The sequence below is a fragment of the Aythya ferina genome (genome assembly GCF_964211825.1).
Source record: "Aythya ferina genome assembly, chromosome: 19".
Taxonomy (NCBI): Eukaryota; Metazoa; Chordata; class Aves; order Anseriformes; family Anatidae; genus Aythya; species Aythya ferina.
The window spans coordinates 5,129,465-5,151,432 of record NC_140309.1 but is presented as its reverse complement, the minus strand read 5'-3'; the positions used below and the strand labels follow the sequence as shown (position 1 = coordinate 5,151,432).

Genomic DNA, 21,968 nt, shown 5'->3' with positions numbered 1-21,968 from the left:
TGTATTGAATCAGCGTAGAACCTACTAAAATACACACACATGAGCTAAGCCAACTCATGACTCTACCCAGCTTAAAAATGCATTTACAGACCTGTCAAATACTGGTTACTGATTCCTTTTGGCCTTGCTTTAAGAAAAAAGTTATGGTATGATACACAGATTCCCCGTTAGTTTTGCCAACCTAAACTTAATATGGTCCTCCACGACCACACCTAGCATAATAATACTTCATACCACCTCAGACTTTTGTCCAGCAATCATATTAGCTTTTAGTATTACGTTCATAAGCCATTCACATGAATATTATTGTATTTAGATATTTAGCTTAGTCCTTCCTTACCTCACAGGTGGATCAGGACAATGTTAAGGATAAAGGTATGTTTGTTTCCTTTCATTGGAAATGGAAGAAAAAACAAGAGCCTTGAGAGTAAAGATGTTTGTTACACATGGATGACATCTAGTACTTTTGTGCAAAGCACTTCATTAAGCTTTCTGCCTCATCTCTTAAGCCCAAGATATGAGCAGGCATTCCCCACACAGCTACTGTCTCCAGCTCAGTAGGACCACACTGATCCAGTGGTGACCACACAACCACTCTCATATGGGCATAACCTAGTATGGTAGAAGCACCACTTGTCTGCAAACATCTGTTTTTCCACAAAACATTCCCCTTCACATTTCAGAGAAGAAAATCTTCTGAAGTTGTATTCCAAGTTCCATTCCACTTCACAGCTACTTAACGTAGCTCACCTTCCCTTAGTGCTAGAAGCTGGATAATACATTAATGTTGACCTTTACAGAGTTAACCGTGAAGAGACAATATAAATGGATACAAATGAAAACCACCGAAAGTTTGCAGTGGTACAATTCTACACAACTTCAAGTACAGTTGTAGGCAAGAGGCTTCAGGCTATCCCCTGCTGAACAAGTGAAGCTGTATGGCTGGAAATCTATTGGCAAGCCAGATGTGAACATCATTTTAGAAGCTAAACAATCATCTAAAGCTCTCCTTGACAGCTTTTCATTAGCAGCACAAGCCAGGCCATGAATACACAACAACCACTGGCTTGTCCCAAAAATCTCACTCACATCATAGCTCCTTCATCATAGTAAAGTTTATCTATCTTGTTCGATAGGCACATACCTGTCCAAAGAGCCAATCCCAGCACAGTCTGGTCCCTCGAGTCCTTTAGACTAAAGTCAGGAATGATTTGCAAGTTATTGGTAGCATGAAGAGCATTAGCTAGGAAAAAAAAAAAAAAAAATCATTCCATTAGAGCATTCTTGTATTTGACCTGCAGTTGCAGACTGAAGGTTGCAAGAGTAGCAGTGTCAAATTTTGAAGTGCCATAGAATCATTTAGGTTGGAAAAGACCTTTAAGGTCATCAAGTCTAACCAACCACCTAACACTAGAAGTCCACTGCTAAACCATTTCCCTAAAAGCAGAATGTTCCTTTAGTCAGTCATCTTGAAAGATCTCTTCCTGAGCAAGTTACTTTCAATTTCCTAGGTGCTAATGTTGCTTGTGAAGACCAATACTACCTAATCTTAACACTTATACTAAAAACCATCCAACATTCTGACTAAGATGCTTAACCTGCTTCCCTTGCTATCTGTTTCTAAACAGACACTTACCCAAAGCTCTGAGAATGAAGACCTCACTGTAAGCTATACTGCAATATGGTGGCAGCATCTCTCCTTCTCAGCTCCCTGGGATGGAGGATATTCTCCCCAATTCACCTATTCTCTCCAAATGCCATCTCTGGTAGGAGATAAAATTAATAGCTGAAGCAAGGTCTATTTCACTTCCTGGTGCTGTACAGGAAAAGCTGAACTAGTAGCATCTAACAAATACCCCAGGTCCCTTAAGTGTAGAACTGTCATCTACCAGTTTTTCAGTATTTGCAACTCAACTCTGTCTCAGTTCTAGTACTACTCTGTACAAAACCATCTTACTGAGAATTGAAGGAGGCAGAAGTCTCACCACAGAAAGATGCCTTTATCTGTATTCAATTCCTGCATTTACCTGAACCATATACTTGGACAAGGAGAGAAAGGGAATCTCAGTTGTACAGTCAGAATACAACCTGGGGCTAAAATTCAAGTCCGTTATGTACAGTGGAAAGTTTGGAGAAATCAGTAATAGAGACTATTAAGAGCAAGTTAATTTTCTAGTCTCAACAAGCAGGCGATTTGAGTTTTAAGACAACTGTTTAACCAGTCTTGTTAATTGTTCTACTTAAACAAGGTTTACAGGAAAGCATGTTTGATTAGTAGCTTGTCGAAACACAGTTTAGATGGCATCTTGACATACCAATATGCTAAAGCATCAATATAGTTTGAACTAGTAAAACTTTACCTTTTTGTTCCAGGATGACTGATACCACATCTGGGTGATTGTGAGCAATAGCCATGTGAAGGGGAGTTTGCAGATAAACATTCTCTGCTGTTGGAGAAGACGCATCCTTCTGACCATGCGCTGCTTCAGCAGTCTGGATGTTTGGATTGGCTCCTTGTTGCAGAAGTTCTGCTGTCAGGTTTGCTAGGCCATGCCTACAGGCAGTATGCAGTGGTGTTTCTCCCTTAAACAAACGGGGGACTAGGTTAACAGCTGGAGAAACCAGAAAGATAGCTTTTCAACTACTATGCCCACAAATGGGTGTGAAAAAACTTAAGCGCTAGTAGTTGAAGCTTTTTCAGACCTTCAGCTACGTGAGTTAATGTATACTAAGGACTTTATTACAACAAGCATTGAAGAAAGTTAAACTTGCAATGCTGCTAGAACAGTGCTAGAACTGTTATACTACAGTTGTCTGATCACTAGTAAATACCTGAAAACCTGCAGAAGGCTCAGCAGATGTTTAAACTTGCTTTAAGCTAGGGTTAGCAACAAAGATCTCTGCCATCTTATTTGTGAAAGGAAATAAGTGAATTTTCAGACAGTCTAGAAGTTTCTGTTTTTACCCATTTGTTTTGGTGGTTGACTTTCGCTCCATGAGTTGCTAGGAAGAGAGAAGCTGCCTCATTTCCTGCACCAGCTGCCCTCTGAAGCAAGCAGTTCCCTAAAGAAAAACACAAATACTATTAGAGTACTATTGCAACCATACCTTGACACTAAAAGTGTTAGTTAGCACATTCCCCACTACCTTAAAACATTGAAGCTTGAAGCCAAAAAAGAAAATCCTACCTGTTAGTAATGCCTTTGAAATGCTGGACTGTCACATACACTATTTAGTAGTTACACATTTTGAAACTGTAAAGAGGACGTTAGGACCTAGCAAGGAGTCCAGATTTTCTGTCACTTCCTGCAGGTCAAGTTCTGCTCACAACCTGTCAGTGTTGCTGCTCTGGGTAAAGATATTACCACCTACCCATGCCATTCATTACGCAGCAATAACCGTCAAAACTTCATTCAGCTCCACAAACATTTTTGCCTAGTTCCACGCTATTTGGACAGGCTGGAGTAATTTGGACCACAGAGTGCAGCCAACACTAGGCAGTTAACTCACAAGCCTTCCACCTACACGGGAATACAAACCTCTGTTTTACCTGTTACTGTGTCTGGAGCATCTGTATTGCTGCCTCGTTGGATCAGCCTTGCTGCAAAACTGTTCTCATCGAACGAAGTTCCATTTACAACAGGGGCATCCTCAAAAGGGTTTACAGATTGATCAGACGATACAGTGATATACTGAACCGCAAGCCACAGAGCTGTGCTTCCCTCATGATCCTTCAGCTCCAGGTCTAGTCTAAAAGTAAGAGTTAATATTCCTCAACTTATGCCTTAGAAAGTGGTCCCAGATGCTGCTTAAGTTTCAAGTGTCTGAAAAGCTGTACTAGTTTATTCAATACCTCACTGACAACTTCTGCTTACTTAAAAACTTCCAAAGTAACTGGAGCTACAGTAGGATTTGTGAATACTCTGAAACAAGCAAGATGCCTTTTATTGACTACAAAATTTAAGCCCATGACTCTTAAGAGAAGTGTGGTCTTGCTAGATTTGGCTTGTAACAAACTGTCTCAAACAGGCAAGTCCTCTTTTAAGTAACATACAAGAACTGTAAAGTCAACGATGGAAAAACTGAATTAAATGAAGTATTTTGCTTCCTGGCCCTATAACGTCACACGTGATAGCTTTAAGCATAATCCAAGTTGAACTCATGACTTAAAATGTCTGATTATATTCTTATTACTCTTTTTGGCTCCACTACAAATGAAGATATTGCCACATTTCATCTAGCTCTCTTAGAAAAACACTGAGATGCAGTTTGCTTCCTCTTTACAGGAGGTTAAACTTGCTTGGCTTCTGCCATCTCAAGTTACGCAGAGCCTTCACAGTTTTGCATCTCTAGGCTACTGCTAGCCTCATGATCCAACAAAAAGGTCTAAAGAGCTGTTAAACAGTTTTCATACCTTCACTGAAATAGGTGCTCAGTGTATTTTACATGTAAGCAGAACTTACTGTTTGCACTGGAGAAGCTGACTGAATACAGGTTCATTCCTGACCACAACCGACACATGTAATGGGGTCCTGCAATTGGAGCAAAGTACAGTTACATCAATAAATGAGGCATTTAAGATTTGTCTGTGCTTGCCAACATGCCCCTATCACTTATGGTGCTAACCTTCACCTCTGCTTTCAGGTGAAGAGCCCTAGTACATCCTGACAGAAAAGCAAGCTTCCATTACAGTGGGTATGGTTCCAGTGGATTTAGTAGTTAGCAACCCTTTACCCTAATAGAAGAGATAATCTTCAAGGAAAGAGCACAGAAGCCTGACTTATCCAAATTGAGTAGCTAATATACTCTGAGGTTTCTACACCATTTTATGTACTTGTTTACCAGTCCAGTGTAACCTCTAAAGCAGTTTAAAGACCCTACACTTCTGATAAACACACTGCACATATTGGCTATTTCAGATAGTATTGACAGCTTTGAGGAGGCAGATTTTTAGGAATGTCATTTGTCATCGTGGTTAGCTTACTTTACTGTTCAGTGATCCAATAAAGGCAAAAAACTGCTTGCCATCTGTTCCAGCAGTCAACTCACCCCCCAGCTTTCTATAGGGAAAATTGGTCATGACAGTGTACCGTTCAGCCTGCAACAGCTTCTGCTCTGGGTGCTACCTGCAGGTCTCAAACTGAAGTAAATGACTTCACCTTCCCTGCTTCCACCATCACCTGAGACCTGAGAAGGTTCCCAGTGGGCTGTACCTAACAGCTGCAGTGTTATCTGTTAAACCGGTAGCAGACTTTACCCCGTCCAGTATTTACCTTCCTTTGCTGTCTTGCATATTTGGATTGGCTCCTGCCTGTAGGAGGGATTCTGCTATCTGTGCCATCTCTGCCATGACATCTGGCAAATGCTTCTTGGGGCTGTATGACGCCACAAGGTGCAGAGGGGTCTCCTGGTCTCCCAGCGTAGCAGCATTCACACGGGCACCGTTTTTAATGAGAAAGTTTGCAGCAAATTTATCTCCTTTTGTGAAAAAGGATAAAGTTATTTATGGATACACTGTGAACCCTCTACATTCTAAATAAGCCTAGAAAATGGATACGTGACTTCCTTCTATATGATACAATCATTCCAATAGAACAGTCTGCTTTTAGAACACCTTAGTAATAGATAATTTCAGGAACACTCCACTGCAAAGCCAGGATTAAGATATTTCATAACTCTCTCTCCCTTTTGTGTTTTGCCCTGAAGTTACATGCAACTCAAGTTCACGCACTAGTTCACTTGGTATGGTGATACTAAGTTTGTTAGTTTCTGTGTCACTGCAGCTTTAATGCACAACCAGGCAAGTTGTGAGACTACCCACAGTTCTGAATGAAAGGTACTATTCCTATTCCAGGGCAGTCAGAAGAATGCAGAAGTTAGTTGCAATCTGTTCAGTGCTGCTATATAAACAAACGGTAATGCAGTCATTGATCTTGAAAACGTAGGCCCCCATGAAGTAACAGCTTCAACAGCCAGGACCTATCGTGAAAGGCATTCCTAAGAAATCTTTCCTTAGATCTTTTCAGAAGTCAGAACTTAGGCCTGCTTCAAGGTGCACAAGACCTTGCACTTGAAACAAGACATCCAGAATGCCTTCAGCATATTACTAGTTTCCCTTATTCCAAATACTAGTTTGAGTACATGCATTCATAAGTTTTTGTCCTGACAGCAAGAACAGACAACAAAGAAAACTGCCTGAAAAAGCAGCACAGATTGCTGTCATCTTTGGCATCAAGAAGTAAAATCCAATTCCCCCCCAAATTCCTTATCCGATATTCCCTCACTCTTTAGTGATCAGAAATAAGAATCACGTGGCAAGTTCAGACAATTTGCTTAAGCTCCATTTCCAGAACACGACTGTTAACAGTGATCGACTCACTGAAGCTTTTGTTACTGAAAAGCAAGCATTCTCAGAGCTCTAGCTTAGACTGAAAGCAGACATTAGAAGTGGAACACAAATGCTGGTATTAAGAGAAGCCTGCTGCAAACTTTTCAGTGCTGCAGCCACCACAACACTGACCTATGCCTAGAAGACCTCCTACTCCTGCTGCTGAAGCTTCATTCACCGGACCAGACTCCAGCACTACCCTGTTTAGATATGTAGGAGATTAAAGGAAGAAGTTGCAAGCTGCACTGAGCTAACAAAATTTAAATTTGTAGATATTTAGATTTGCCTAGCACGTCCCTCTGCTCCTCATCTTTTTCCAGAGGGTTTTTCCTCCCCTCAAACTGCTGTTCAGTAGGGAGAAGTCCCTTGCTGTTAACAGTGATCAGTAAGAAGCAGATGCAGCATCTGCTTCGTGTTTAGAAGGCTTCATCTTCATTTATAGCTAGGTTGACCATGCTTGATTCAACCATTTGTCAGGGACATTAAGTGAGTTGCTGCATTAAAATACTATCTGCATCTCCCCGTATTTTTTCCTTCAGAATAAAATACTCTACTAGGATTGCTTCTTGATGTCATGTAGTACAAGTTTAATGCAACAGCCAGCAGGCTAGCTTTTAGATCCTAAAAACAAAAAGACTAAGAAACACACCTTTTTATATAAGTTTAGCAAAAAGAAATAGGACAATATTTATCTGTGACTACAGGTTTCTAACTAAAGTGTCAGCTACAGAGAGAGAAAAATAGACTACGGAATATATATTCCACACTGGAACTGCAAGTTAAAGAGCGTCATATCCTATTTACTTACCTCTTTGGATGGCTTTGTGTAATAGACTCCAGCCTTTCTTGTCTGCCCTATCTACATCAGCCTTGTAGTTGACCAGCGTAGTTGCAATACTCTCCAGTCTTTGGGAGAGAGCTAAATCCAAAGCGAGATCTCCATTTTGATCCAGTTCATTAAGCTTTCCAGGAAGCTACAACACAAATTTAACCAGATGACACTAGTTAAACAGGTATGCTCAACAGCTCAACATAACATTGTTAACAGCCCATTTCAACTACCGTAAGAGTAGACCTTCAACTCTAATTCTAAATGCCAGTGCTGCATTTAGGTAAGTACACTTTATACAGGAAATAATCAGACAGCTAGCAGAGTCACCAAATGCAAGTCTAAGCAGAAGACTGTTCAATGAGAAAACAGGAGCTCTACCTACAAGTCTTGTTTAACTCGCAGGAAGCAAGACTGGAAGTTGTAAAGATTCTGCCTATCTAGGCACAGTCAACATGGTAATAGGAAGAATTCTTCAAGTATTCCTTTTTAAGATGTCTCAAATCCTAAAATGTGCTGGACAGCTTATTTGCTAGTTTAGAATATTCATCTGAACACAACAGATGCCTGTTCAAAGAAATAATGCTTACTGAACTACCACGAAGTAGCAAAGTTTACTAAGCCATGCACGTCTGAAGTCGCGTGGTATAAATATCATGTATTGATTTTATTTAAAACATCTTGCATGCAATGGATTACATCAGAAGTGTTGACTCACTTCTTAATTATGTCTTTATAGAGCCTTTATCATTCAGCCTCTATCACAGCCATAAAAGTAGCTACAATAATAAACATACAAGTAAGAATTGGTGACAGAAATAGCTTACACTACCAGTCAGAAACTAGTTATTTAAAACATGGAGTTACAGAAGACAGTAAAAGTTAGTCTTACTATACCTGTGAATCCATCTCAATAAGATATAAGAAGACTACATCTTCTCTCTCAACTTTAATAGCCTTATGCAAAGGATATTCTGTCTTCGATTTGAACATTTTATACAATAACTGAGCACTCATGCTACTGAAGTCTTCTTTACGCAAGTCATCCTAGAACCAATAAAAAAACAAAGGGTAAGCAGTATTTTTGTTTTGTTTATAAACAAGGCATTGCACAATGCTATTACGAAATTCACAAAACAAGCTCAGTTAAAAGCTCCATTTTGATAACATGCACAACATTACAAAAAGCAGGAACAATCCAAGATATCCTGTTAAGACTAGGAGGAAACACTGAGAGGAAGTCTTACATTTTAGTTTTGAGATCTGGTACAGTGAGGTATTTTTCCTCCCTGTTGTGACAGGCACAGAAAACAAGCATTTTACCATCCATTACAGTAGATAAACATCTAGTTCCTAAAGTAATTCTCTATCTGGACTCTAGTCACAGATTAGTATTAAGCCTTATTGTCAAAGGAGCTATTGAGGAATGACAACTCCATGTAAGTTTGAAACTTGATCTCTGAGCACAAAGCAGTATCTACATCTGACCTCTGGATGTCTTATGCTGTCTTAAGATATAGAATAACCTAAATCCTCATACACCAGTCTGCTGTTGGCAAACAGACTTATTTTAGAGACTAATCCATTACACAATTAATCAAGGTTTCCTTAAAACATCAGAGCAAATGAAACTTCCAAGTCAGTTGCAAGATTGCTTGCCACTCCCCCTGCTAGAGAAGATAAACTCTCTCCTGGCTTGGCTCTTACTTACAAGGATTATTTTTAGAAGTAAATGCAGGCCTGGGATTTGTAATCTTATATAGACAGGGACCAAACTATGGGTGAACCTCTGAACAATTTAGAGTCCAGATTTGTTAATACAACCCTCTTGCCTATCGCAATGGCTTTGGTTTGTCTCATGTTTATGAAAGAGGCTTTTGACAGTGAACAAAACAACTCTTCAGGCTACAAGCTACTTCCCCCTGCCCATCAAGACATTTATACAAAGATGGACAAGGGACATAACCTCCAGAGACAACAATGAAAAAAACTTAGGGGAATAGCCATTTAATGTACATTGTTTCAAAAATAATTATGATTTAACACTGTATAAAATACTAAATAATGCACTGCCAAAAGCAGCATATTATGAAGATAAGTAAGAAAGAGGGGAAGGGAAAGTGATTCCTGTCTCAAGAAAAGCCCCTTCACTCACACTTAATATTCTGACCCCTTGAAAAACCTAAGGGTCAGGGCAACAGGTTGCCTTAGTCACTGAAAAGGCATCAGGAATCCATGTAATCCCTATCCCAGCTGGAATGCTTGAATGGTAGCATACAAAGACAAATTTCTGAGGTTAGACAGCACAGTAAGTGAAGTTCTAGTGCTTAAGTTTCTATTCTCTGTAAACATTTTTCCTTTTGCTTCCTTCTAGCAGTACTTACCCAGTGACTAGCAATTATCTCTGCACAATAATTGAGAAGAGTGCTAGCATTCAGCTCCTCAGCAGTCTGATAGAAACGAATGCAGTTCCTGACATTAACTAGTGACATAACTCCTTTTTCACATCTGTCAAAATAGGGGAAAAAAAAGGATGCAGTAAACAGCTTTACAGTAATCACCCTCCCATGCTGTTACAGGTTTCTATATACTCTTCTCCTGGATGCCAACTGAAGTAGTCCTGGACTTACTTTACTGCAATGCCATGGAGCATAAATATACTTTAATCAGAAGCCCTATAAGACAGTCCCCGCAAAAGCAGACTCCTATTAAGGCAGTTTGTCTAAGCTGAGGTCCCATAATAGCACTACTCACTGTAGGAGCCTGTGAGTAAACAGAGGCATGCCAGTTCTCCCAGGGGAACAAGCTGCAGCTCTTAGACATCTTCCCTACTTCTAAGTACTACAGTATCACAAGCATGCCAAATAAATGTTTGTTTCATGAAGAGAAGGGACAGGGTGTAACAGTAGATCCACTACATCATCTTTAGAGGTGTGAAACTATTAGTTGAGTTTGTTAGAAGAAAACTGCAAACTCAGCTTGAAGTTAAGCATTGCAGTGAACTCCGGGTAGTTTTCAATACAAAAAGGAAACGCTTTTCTTTGGGTGTCTGCACCTAAAGGGAACTGCTAATCACCAGCAGCATGCTGTACTTGGGCTTTTTCCTTGCCACCAGACTACCATGCTGAGGAATATTTTGGTAGTACAAAGTCTGAAGGCAGTTTCAGTACTGGCCCTATAGATGTCAAATACTTGTTCTAAATTACTATTAACGATTTAGCTTGCTTCACATTGTGTCACAAATATTAGATTGAGTAAGGACCTTAAGTACTACTACAGAACCAGACACCCCTTAGGCAAGAGATTATCAAATGATACTGCACCTTTGCTAAAATTCAAAGCTTCAGAGTTGAACAAAACTTGAAGAGGTTTCATTTTGTACATTCAGACTTGTCACTAAGTGGTTAAGAACATTAGACATTTAAGATAACAAGCTATCTCCTATTAAAATGGTGTGATCATCCTCTCCGTAACGGGGAAGCATTTAGTGTAACATTACCCTTCTTTGTGAAAAGTTGCTATCAAGACACACAGCTATTTAAGTTAGTTTTCACCTGTGGCCTTTTAATATTACAAGATACTGTCACTGACTCTTCCTTTCCTGCAATTCTTCAGAGCTTGTTATTAATATATTGCTCTCTGCTTCATCTCACTGGCAAATTAGGGTTATTAGTTTGACTGGACGAACTGGGAAGTAAACATAAGAGGTGTAAGGAAAAACTGCTACAGCATAACTATAGCGCAAGGCTTCATTTCCTGTGATCAGCTGAATGTTCTGCTGCATTACCAAAAACCTCAAGTCTTTGAGAAAAGCAAAGCTGCAGCCAACTGCTAGCAGCTGTCAACTTATTTCTATTCAAACAAGGTTAAAGAGTTCAAGAATAACCACTGTATTTACCAAGACTCACCTTTCCCTAAGCAGCTGGAGCTGAAATTTATTAGCTAGTTTCATGAGCTCTGTCAAAAAGATATCATCTTCTCGTAGCTCAAGTTCATCTGTGTAGATCCAGCGCAGCATTGCCATGGTTACCTCTGGGTCAGCATCTGGTACAGGGAGCAACAGGGATTAATAAAATACCCAAAGAACAATCACCTATTCAAGTAGTTGTTATTCCTCTGAATGTTAAAGTCACAGCTACCAGGAAAAATATCATCTCATTGAAACCACACTGCTTTAGCTTAATCAAAATGGCAAAATAAAGAGACAAAACTAGGCAGAAGTCAAAGCTAGCAGCAGTGCTGGCACCAATCAGGAAAACCTTTCTTCCATTGGAACACTGTGCAGAATACAGGGAGCCCTGTACTGTCTCCCAGTTGCTAAATGAACATCACTTTTAAGGGCCAGCGATGCCCCTTTGAAGTCTTCGCTCGCTCACATATAGCTAAATCCACATCTATATGTGACATGCCCAAATCCCCTTTTCACTTTAAGAACCCCTTTTGGCATATTGCAGTCGTGTGTTATAAACTGTGGCATGTCAATAAGCTTGCTTACATCTTAGGAGCAACTACAAAGTACTTAGAACTGCTAGGAACCATTTCTAAGAAAGATGAAAGTCAGTTTAAGAAGCTGGATAGACTTCAGGTGTTTGTAATACTGACCCCAACCAAGCCTGCATGTTGTTAACACAGCAAAATCTACAGAAACCTATCCACAGGACACAAGCGATGCAGGCCCAACAGCCAGGGCCTCGGCACCCAGGCAGAAGCACTGTACTGACAGTGCTGCCTACAAGGATATAGATGAGAATTACTACATAACATCAGATCAGACCAATTTCTAAACTAATTGTGGTTGGTGGTTGTTTTTTTTCAAAGTAACATTAGTCTCTTAAGCTGTTTTGTTTTTAAAGATAAAAGATAGATGTTCAAGACTGAAAAATCCATCCTAAAACATCTTTACTCAGAGTTGTCTCAGATTATTTGCAGAATACCAGACAGTACTTGACATAGCACACAGACTGTCTCCTAAGAAACAGGAGGCTTTAATAAGGCAAGTATCTTTGGCCTAACTCGAAGTTATCAGAAAAGCCTACTTGAACTGTAATATCAGCTCTGCCTTGGCACAGAAAAGAGTACATGTCCTCCCTACCAACACGAGAACCTGTGCTTATCTTTATGTTCATTCCGCAGAATACATGAACTCTGAAAATACTCAGATTCAAATGCTGCCTGTATTTTGAAATTAGGATTTAGGCAATCTTAACTTGCAAGTTCTAGAAAGGACTTTTTTTTTATTATTATTATTTTAAAGAAAACCCTGACATAGTTTTTGGGGGAACAGCTTGTTGCTTGCTAGAACTACTTCATAAAACTAATCTTTCTGCTATGTATCAAAGTGTTGTTCTGATGTTTTTGTGTTGTTTTTTTTTTTTTAAAAAAACTTAGTTCTGTAACAGTAGGTGGTATTCTTTACACAACTTGTTTTAAGCATCATTCAATAAGAGGAAGCGTTTACATTGCTAAACATGCAAGACCACAACTACATTTGAGATTCTCAGATTAGCATGAATGGAAAGCTACAAGTGCTATGGACTACCACTTAAAGACTTGCAACAAAGCCACAATTAGCATAAGGGCTTTTTGGTAATAAATCTTATGCTAGCATAGCACTCAATTCAAAAAAAACTCCTTGGCATATGTTCTCTTGCAGCTGCAGAAAGATCCTTAAATCCTTCTGCAGGAAAGTTGCTATGCTCTCACACAGAACTGGCTTGCTGTGACTTGCTTCCTTCCAGTTTGTCTGCATTTAGGAATCATGATAAGATACAGCACAGAAAGTGAGGTCAGTGCTTGGTATTCAACACGCAAGCCTGCAAACCTGCTTAACTTCATACCCATTTTTATTGCTCACAAATTAATTGTGCAAGACTTTCCCATACTGTTAAGTACAGAAGAAAGTCTCAATTTGCAGGAATGCTGCCCAGTGTAAGCATATGCAAGAAACAGCTACACTGGAACAAAACACCATCTTATAGAAGACAGCCTTTCAAAAATTTCTTTTTCCTTAACCTATTTACCAATAGTATCAAAATGCCAAAGCAAATCACTTTTGTAAGATCAATATTTGTATTTATTTCTTCCACACACACTGTTAACAAGAAGCAAGGTACTTCCATTACACACTTCAGAAAAATTATGCACGCTACCTCAAAAAGCCCTGTCCTTAGAAAGGAAGAAGTCAAGCTCCTCCATATAGATTTGATTGTCATTATGTTTAGTGGACTCTAGAAAAGACAAACAGGCCACCATTCTCAACCCCTGTTCATTAAAGAGAAAGAAGGTAGGTTATTGATTTAACCAGCACTAGCATCACGTTCACAAGTCTACCACCATGTTTCAGAGAAAGCTTCATTATCAACTGATTAAACACCACTTTTTGCGGACAGCAGTAGTCCAAAAGGTGCAAGAGTGACCTTTTCTCAACAGGCCCTTTCACCAGTCATCCCGAAGACAAGTGAAGCATCACGTATTACTAAGCAATGACTGACCTGACAGATCCAGCTCCTCTGTTGAGGCAAGGTTGGCTAGACTCCAAGCATCACTGCGTGCCGCTAAGACAAACTTGTGAGCCCTGATGTGCTTGTCTTTGACCTTTATCTTCAGATCACTGATAAGAGGAGAAAAAAGCATAGCCATTTATAATACAGGCTTTCCCCGTGCTTAGATATGCAAGGATTCAGCATCTCCTAGTAGCTGTCCTTGCATCCACATTTAGATTCAGATTGTTTGAGATATCAAAACACATTTGCTTAAGTGGAATACTTCACCAAATGACGCAATTATTATTTCTATACGAATGAAATGAGTCTCTAGTATTTAAATGTTTAACAGTTTCACAGTAAACTGCTAGGGAACTACTGCAGAAGACAGGAAAATCCAGCAATTTCGAGGTTCAATATTTAGGTTGCAGAGTCCATTCTAGCACTGCCAGCTAAGCACCAAAGGTTTCGTGCAAGAGCAGCAACAGAACAAACGATGTTTGACAGTAGTCTTGAGGACAACGCAGACTCCAAGAATGCCCAGTTCCTTGGAGACCAGCTGTCAAGAACACTTTAATTTCATACTAAACCTTTTAACACCAGGTTATCCTTTGTACTTAAAAAGCACTTGCCCTGTTTATTTTAAAGTTCCACATCTTGCAAGTGTTATTCCTATGTAGGTGTATTTTCCAGACAATTTTCTAAATCAAAACACCACTATGAACTGAAGCACAAAATACACAGACGTTACTTTAAGCTTTCACTGGGACTTGCTTCCTTTCTCCTTTTCTTGTTCGGCCACTATTCTACGACTTTAAATCTAAAATCTGAAGAGAAATAAAGAAGAAATAATCCAACTCTGCTGACATAAACCATCTAAAAAATCTCATCTTTTACCCAGCATGCTATTTTAAGTTTCTCATCGGACATACAGATTTCTCAGAGAAACACGAGACACGGTGGGAACACATTTTAAACAAAACTACGTTATTTTCCCTTACATTCCTAGCCTTCTATGCAATACTAGAGTTGGTTTCAGTAATAGCAAAGAAATTGGTGTCAGGTGTGGTCTTGGCACTAAATCCATTGGGGCATCTAGAGTATTAACATTGATCCTTAATGTTCATATGGAAGATAAACGATGAAACCTAATTTTACATTAAAACTCAGAAATATAGTATCATTTACACTGGCAAGTCACAACTGCCCAAGGCTTGTTACGCCATACAAACAGACAAGTCAATTAAATCAGGCTTCTTTACACATAAAAAAAGAGCAGAGAACATGCAGGAGATAGTCCTTCAAAAACGTAGGGCTTTCCAATTGTAAGATACACGGCATAATTAATGTGTCAACTAGCTGTAGGACAGTGTAAAATAACTTCTGCTCAAAGGAAGCTCAGCCATTGACCGTGAAAGCAATCAACTTTCTTTAAGCTTGTCTTAAATGCCAGCCTCAAAGATAAACTTGAGCTTAGAGATCTTGATCTGAGGACTGGATTCAAGATACTGCCTGATCTTAAGAGTGCTTTTGCAACATCTACCTGGGGACCCTGCTCACACCAGGCAGAGGTGAAAGCATTTTTCTTGTCCAAGATTAGCACATATTATGAAGTCATTAAAGCCAAAGCTTCCTGTAATCCCCCCTTCCCCACAGGAACATTTCTTACCTGTACTGCTCCTGCTGATAGAGTTCAGATACAATGGCAAGAAGTCGACTGATGAAAGTGTCACTGGCGTTGTCTTGGTTAGCCTGGGCAGCCAGAAGGTTGCATCTCCTTTCTGTATCAGCAAGTTTCTTCTGCAACTTCACATACTCCTGGCGGAGAAGCATCAGGTGCTTCTCCAGCTTGGCCACCTCCTCTGCAGGGGCACACAGTGTTACTACAAGGCTGAAATGTTGCACATCTGTGCACTGCATCTGAGAGTAACTTCACTCTACAGGTGCATTACACATATACTTCCGTCACGGGGCATTCCAGTAAACACTTCTTCCACACTACTTGAGTAATTCATCCCCAGTATTAAACCTTTTATTTTATATCTCTGCTAGCCATAAGTACATTGAAAAAAAAAAAAAAAACAACCAAAAAAAAAAAAAAAACACACAGAAAAACAGAACACACTGATAAAAACTACTCCTAAATAGAGTTCCTGAATGCTACCCAGTCAGGTGCACCACAAGCTTTCTAAAGCCACGGAATTGTGGTGGGGTAGAGCACAGACTCGCTCAGCAGCAGTTACCAATCAATTCAGTTACGATGCTACCTGCCTTGACAGCAGTCATCGAGCACAAGCAAGCATCAGAACAGCTGCTGGCAGTGCAGCATCTAACCCAGAGCACTTAACTTACCTGTCTAGAACTCTGCACTGTCAGCTAAGAAGCTCCTTAAGAAATAGCCAGAGTGGAAAGCAAAGTTTCCCCAAAACTTGCGTTTCTAAAGGCCAGTCAAAAAACATATAAAGCCAGTTACTCTGCATCAACACACTCCCCCAGTGGAGGCTCTGCACTGACGAGGCATCGTGGTGCAGAGTTGGGCCTGTGGTGGCTGCTGCAATTCACAGTTCCCATCCCACTGCAGAGCCTGCTCCTATACCACACCGAAGAGCTGTGGTGAGGCACTCTGCTGAACAGCTGTGTAGAACTTGATCAGGGACACTCATATGAAAACCCTCTACTTCACTGCTGGATGTAAAAGGCTTTACAGGTGCTTAAAACCAGACTAACTGAGGAGCATTCATGGATGAGGTGCACAGGCTACACGTAGCTATCACTGTGGTTAGCTGATTATTACCCACCCATAACAATCCAAATCAATAAGGCAAGCTTCCAAACAAGACACATATCCAAAGCCAGACCTAACATGAGAATGGAGCAGGGAGGAGAAATTTGGAAGGTAACCAATGGGAAAGTCTTCACAAGATTCCTCCCTGCTAGCCAGGAATTCACTGTTCAACAAGTTTTCCTCAAATATTTACTAAATGTAAAACAGTATTACAAACAAGAAGCCGAGCTCTGCGACCAGTGTTTTCTTTCTGCTCCTAGAGAGAAGTTCAACAGCCGAGCTGGCCTTGGCCTGGCTCCAGCAGGTCCCCAGGGCAGAGCATCCTCCCCTCGCTCAGCTGCGGGCTGAATGCCTCATTTAGCCTCTCCTCTGTGACTGCTGTGGCAAACACTCCCTCGTAAGTCTTTAAACTTAACAACAGTAATGGATAAAGAGGAGGTAATTTACCCTGTTTGACTCTTCTGTTAATACTGCTTAAGCAAGGTTGGCAGTGTACTTGCTTCAACAGCCATTTATTCAGCTCCATCCTTTACCAGTTAATAGATATCTCCTCCTCTGGGATACTTACTCTGCCGAGGTAACGCTGTGATTCCAAAACTGTGCTACCAGAGCAGCCCTCAAAGGGAGCTGAAGCTCTGCTCTGTTCCTTCCATCTGAAGATGCTGCAGCGCCCGTGTTCCCAGAACTAGGGGGACACGTCTCTGAAGCAACCGCTCCTTCCTGAGTGATTCATAAGGAAGGTGCCAAGGGTGGCACAAAGCAAACCCTGCTGCTACAGGAAGGAGAGCGATGCCTGGTAAGAGCCAAGAGTGATCCTGAGAGACACTTCCAGAGAAGTGCTGCAAAAATGAGTGCACCAACACTGCTGTTCATACACTGAGATTCCGAGGAGCCATCTCAAGTGCTAGGAATAAGAAGTTGCCTGCTGAACCTCCCAGCACATATAACCTTAAATAAGCACTGCCTCTTCAAGCCAAGCAAGGGAAGTGTGAATGGGGGAATAAAGAATCAGAAGGCTCTCTCATTTTACCAAAGCCACCTCACTGGCTCCAAGTTCCTTTAAAGTCAATGGGACGTGATGCAGAACTACCTTGCAGCTTAAAGCAGCAGCAGCTGCTTCAGTTTTACACAGAAAATCAAGCTCATTTCACTGCTACTTCCAAGGCAACCCTAGACAACCGCTACTGGCAGTGAAAACACCTGAAAGACCTGAAGCTTTTAGAAGTCTTGTTTCCAGATCGATGGCATAGTATCATTAGGGTTGGAAAAGCCCTCCAAGATCCTCTGGTCCAACCATCCCCCTACCACCCACTGAACCATGTCCCCAAGCACCACATCCAACCTTTCCCTGAACACCCCCAGGGATGGGGACTCCTGTACATACTTCCTGTAACCACAGTGAGACAGATTGATCAACACTCACTTGCTGCAAGGGCTGCAGGAGCCATAAACCCAGAGTTTCTTCTTCTATACACAGGAGCACGCGTATATAACAGCTATGTACTACCTACAGCTGCACACCTGCAGAGCACTGGATCTTACAGCACCTTTCAGGTGCACATACATTAAAGGCAGTCCTCAACATCCACCTAACCAGCACTCGGTGCAAAAGAGCAAACCAGCAAGTTTTCCCCATATGTTGTTCATTTGAAGAGTTCACACTGCATTATCACTTCGAAAGGGCTGCACGCTGACACTCAGGGAGAAGCATCATCTGCTTAAAGCAACGGCACCACAGCTCCAAGCTTGCTATTTACAGTCCTCAAATCTCAGGGGAGGTCAGCACTTAAAAATCACTGTAAAATGACCACTGCATCTCCAAGCTGACAGTCACTTTGATACAGTGCACGTTATTGCCAGTCCACGTTAAGTATGGACATTTCTCTGGCTGTCTCCCAAGCACAGATGCATGCACCTATGTGTGCAGTAACTGCGCATTAACAAACAGCCTTGGATCAAGGCCCTGAAAAGACAGCTTTACTTGCAGGGAGGTCTCTGGCTAAACACAAACCCGGTGCACACACGATCAGGATGGCTAGGTTTGGCAGAGAGGTGTACACAGAGCGACTCCTTTTCGGAGCTCATACTCTAGGTGTAGAGTTAACAGATGGCTAGACAAGAAAATAAAAGCAGCATTTGTTAACACATTCCTGGCAGATGCGCTAGGATCTCATGAACTGGCAGAAGTTTCAGGTCCTTATCACAGACTTCAGAGAGGCTCGGGGAGTTTTCTTACAGCAGAAGGTACAGAAGTCTCGAGAGCAATTTGTCAGCTGAATCCAAAGAGATAAGAAAGGAGGCAATAGGCAGCGGGGTAGCAGATAGCATGTACCCAAAACCAGAGGGAGGGCCTGGTGGAAGCCATTGTGCTGTCCATCCCACCCTTCCAGAGCAGCACAGATAAGCTCTTTATTTCTGAAGTGAGCATCTCTGGGAAATATTACAGAAAAACACATTTTCTTTCCCAAAGTCAGGTCTATCAGCCAGCGCTCCACTTTGACCCACCTCCTCCCCGCAGCTGTCCAAATCACGGCTTCCTTGTTCCCCCTCAGTTTTGTCCACTTACAATCTTTACCCTGATGACCATTCCAAAAATACCGCAGCATGCTTCCTGCTGCTCTAGACTCAAGCATTACTCCAACAGTTTTTACTCCTGCCTGCATGCCCTTAGTATCCTCTGACATTAGTGGGACACAACTCTTACAGAAGCTCCAAAAGCAAGCTCTGCACTCACTTTTATGAACTTTAAATAATTTGTAGCTATTAATTGCAATAAATCTAATTAAAGATTTCCGTGCACAGGGAAAACACCTCCCCAAGAAAAAGCATTCTGCCTGCTTCTGGGCTGATGACCACAATCTGACAACCTCCCTTCATTAATAAGCCTTAATTTCTGATTTGACTCTCCAGTATTATCAGTTCATAATTATGAAAAAGCACTGCTGAAGGTAAGTACTTTATTTGAAGGGACGAGTCCCTCCACACAGGTCTCATAATGAAGTAAGTGAGGAGAGCTAGAACTCCAGCTTACTACTCCTGTTTGCACAGGCTCTCTCAAATGATTGTGTGCTTTCTTCAGCTGAAAGCTCAGGGAACTGCTAGGGAGGAATCTTTGAGAAGTGTGTACGGCGGAAACAGGGCCTGCCTCAGCCACAGGGTCTTTTGCCAGAGCAGGATCCCAGACCACACCTTTCAGGGTCTTGGTGAGGAACTTTTATCACCTGCTGATATCTTTGCCATCAGAGGTGGTGGGCCCCTGAGGTTTCAAGGCAAGCCCAATAAGCTGGTCAGGTAACTACAAGTTAAGATGTTGCTCTAAGGATTTATTAAGCAAGCTTGAGCACAGCATCTTCCCAGCTGATGCACACCAGATCAGCGTGTAGTGGTTAACCTTTAACAAGCACTTCTGAAGTTCTACCAGTCTGATCACTGGAGTTTAGGACTTGAAGGCAGTGCTGTTAAGACTGGAAGTGGGAGCTTCTACCATGCCTGTAAATTGGGACTTTCAGCTCAGTTTGCTGATTCAGTTTCCTCCAAGAAGGAAAAGAGGAAGCTTCTGCCTCACGTTAAGGAAAAGGACTTTAGACATCCCAGCGCTTTTCCAACCCCATTACCTCGGTTCATCGCAGAAGGGGGTCACTGACAACCTGTGCGCTGCACAAAGCAGCTGGGGCGTTCTGCAGGGGTCACAGCTCCAAGCCGAGCCCAGCACCAGGAGGCCTGGCAGCAGCAGGGACCCCCTCCCCGCCCCTCCCGGCCCCCCACCCCACAGCAGGTCCCTGTGGGCTCCCGCACCACGAGCTCCCTCCCGAACCGCCCCCGGCCCGCGGGGCGCTCCCTGAGGGAGAGCCGGCAGCCGGGGCGCCCCCCCCCCGCCATTTCACGTCCACCTCGGGGTCTGCTCGCCTCAGCCGATCCCAGACCGGCCTCGGCGGGCAGGGCCCAGCCGGCCCCACACGGGGGCCGCCCCCGGTGCCCCCCCGGAGCCTCCCCAGCCGGCGGCGCTGCCGCTGCGCCCGGCGGCCGCGGCCCCGCCCGGGCTCCCCCCCTCACCTTCCGCCATCTTGGGTCCGCGGCCGCAGCTCTCGCGAGAGCGCCGCGCTCGGCCGGCGGGGCGGAAGGGAGTTCTCGCGAGAGCAGCGCGGGCACCTCCCGCCTCGGGGCGCTGAGGTGCCTGAGGGCTCGGCGCCCCCCCGAGCAGCGGGCGGCTGCTGCCCGCTAACCCGGCGCCGTCAGGGAAAAGGGACGGGCTGCCCTGGGTTTGGAGCCGATGGGTGCCTTTGGCTGCCCCTTAAATTATCGCTACTTCAGCTCCCGCACGCGGTTTTCACTTCAGTTTCGCTTCAGCTGCTGGATCTGTGCCCGGCGGGTGTAAAGTGGGGTTGGGACCGAGACGGGCAGAGAGCAGCAGCGAGATCCTTGTCTTAAAGCTGCTGTGTGAGGTAGCTCACCATCAGCTGCTCCCAGTGCTCGTGAGCTTCCCTGCCCCAACAGAACAGAAACACCACCAGGCTCCATGCGTATTCACCACCTTTCATATGCCTGACCTAGCAGCAATGTTTTGGTTTGCTCCGAAGAGCCATTTTCAAGTAAATATTTTATAACAGTATCATTTTACAATTGCATCATTTTCTCCTGACTTCATTAAGCAATGGTTGAAAGTCCCTCTGCCTCCTGTCTTAGCTTTCTGCCCACATTGGACAAAGCAGCACAAGTAGAATTGGCTGCAGGAGAGCCGCAGACCTGGTGGGGTTTCTGGACAATTCACAAAATGTGCCCCACCTCATTTTTCACAGCTCAGTGACAAATACAGACACAGCTACCATAAATCACTGTTTGTGGGTGCTATTAATCATCTGTGAGGAAGCAGTCATTGCCTGATGAGCTTTAGTCTTGGTTCAATTTCTTTGTAACAGAGCTCAGGTGTCAAACTTCTGCTATACTTTGCATCTGGAGAATCAACAGTCATGTCTTTTATTAAGGATTTGACAGGGCAGAAAGCAGCCTTACAACAACCTCACTTTAAAACCCAAGCACCTTCTGTTTCAGTTTGAAATCACTAGTGCATACTTCTGAAGATACTCAGAAGCTATGAGCTGTAGTGCTCCCGTTTGCATTGTGGTGGCACCATACCAACAACCGTGCACCAGATGGTACAGATGCAATAAAGAGTCCATCCCCCAGCAGCCTACAAATAAAAGTGACTCTAACAAATGCACTTACACTCATTCCAGAATTAACATTCTATGTTTATTGATCTTCTAGTTTCAGTAAGCATCTTCCAGGCATCACAGCAGCAGGAAAGAATTTTAGAGTAACAGCTTAACAGCCGGATTTTTACAGAGGTCTTCTCTGATGCATAAGGGACAGCATGGAGAGAGATAAAAAAGAACTAGGATGGCCATAATACTTTGATATTTATTAAAATTCCATGCTTTTCCTACCCCCTCCCCCAGCAATGCAGTATTATCTGGAAAGCAAGCC

The 21,968-nt window shown here is 42.5% G+C and overlaps 1 protein-coding gene across 4 annotated transcripts in view; it reads right to left on the bottom strand.

Annotated features, from left to right (window-relative positions):
- ANKFY1 (ankyrin repeat and FYVE domain containing 1) overlaps positions 1-20,623 on the bottom strand; it is a 33,336-nt gene extending 12,713 nt beyond the window's left edge. Inside the window, exons 1-13 of one of the 4 annotated variants that reach the window (XM_084492909.1) lie at positions 20,538-20,623; positions 15,369-15,561; positions 13,709-13,827; positions 11,126-11,261; positions 9,602-9,725; positions 8,115-8,264; positions 7,197-7,362; positions 5,274-5,478; positions 4,464-4,532; positions 3,551-3,750; positions 2,966-3,063; positions 2,361-2,583; positions 1,145-1,243 (exon numbers count right to left, since the gene is read on the bottom strand). In XM_084492909.1, coding sequence (XP_084349035.1) covers positions 1,145-1,243; positions 2,361-2,583; positions 2,966-3,063; positions 3,551-3,750; positions 4,464-4,532; positions 5,274-5,478; positions 7,197-7,362; positions 8,115-8,264; positions 9,602-9,725; positions 11,126-11,261; positions 13,709-13,827; positions 15,369-15,561; positions 20,538-20,547 — 1,792 coding nt within the window. In that variant the 5' untranslated portion in view covers positions 20,548-20,623. Of the gene's footprint in view, positions 1-1,144; positions 1,244-2,360; positions 2,584-2,965; positions 3,064-3,550; positions 3,751-4,463; positions 4,533-5,273; positions 5,479-7,196; positions 7,363-8,114; positions 8,265-9,601; positions 9,726-11,125; positions 11,262-13,708; positions 13,828-15,368; positions 15,562-16,497; positions 16,517-17,052; positions 17,205-20,098; positions 20,124-20,537 lie in introns of those variants that run through there. The other 3 variants (XM_084492910.1, XM_084492911.1, XM_084492908.1) reach the window with 3 other exon arrangements.
- Between the last annotated feature and the right edge of the window lie 1,345 nt (positions 20,624-21,968).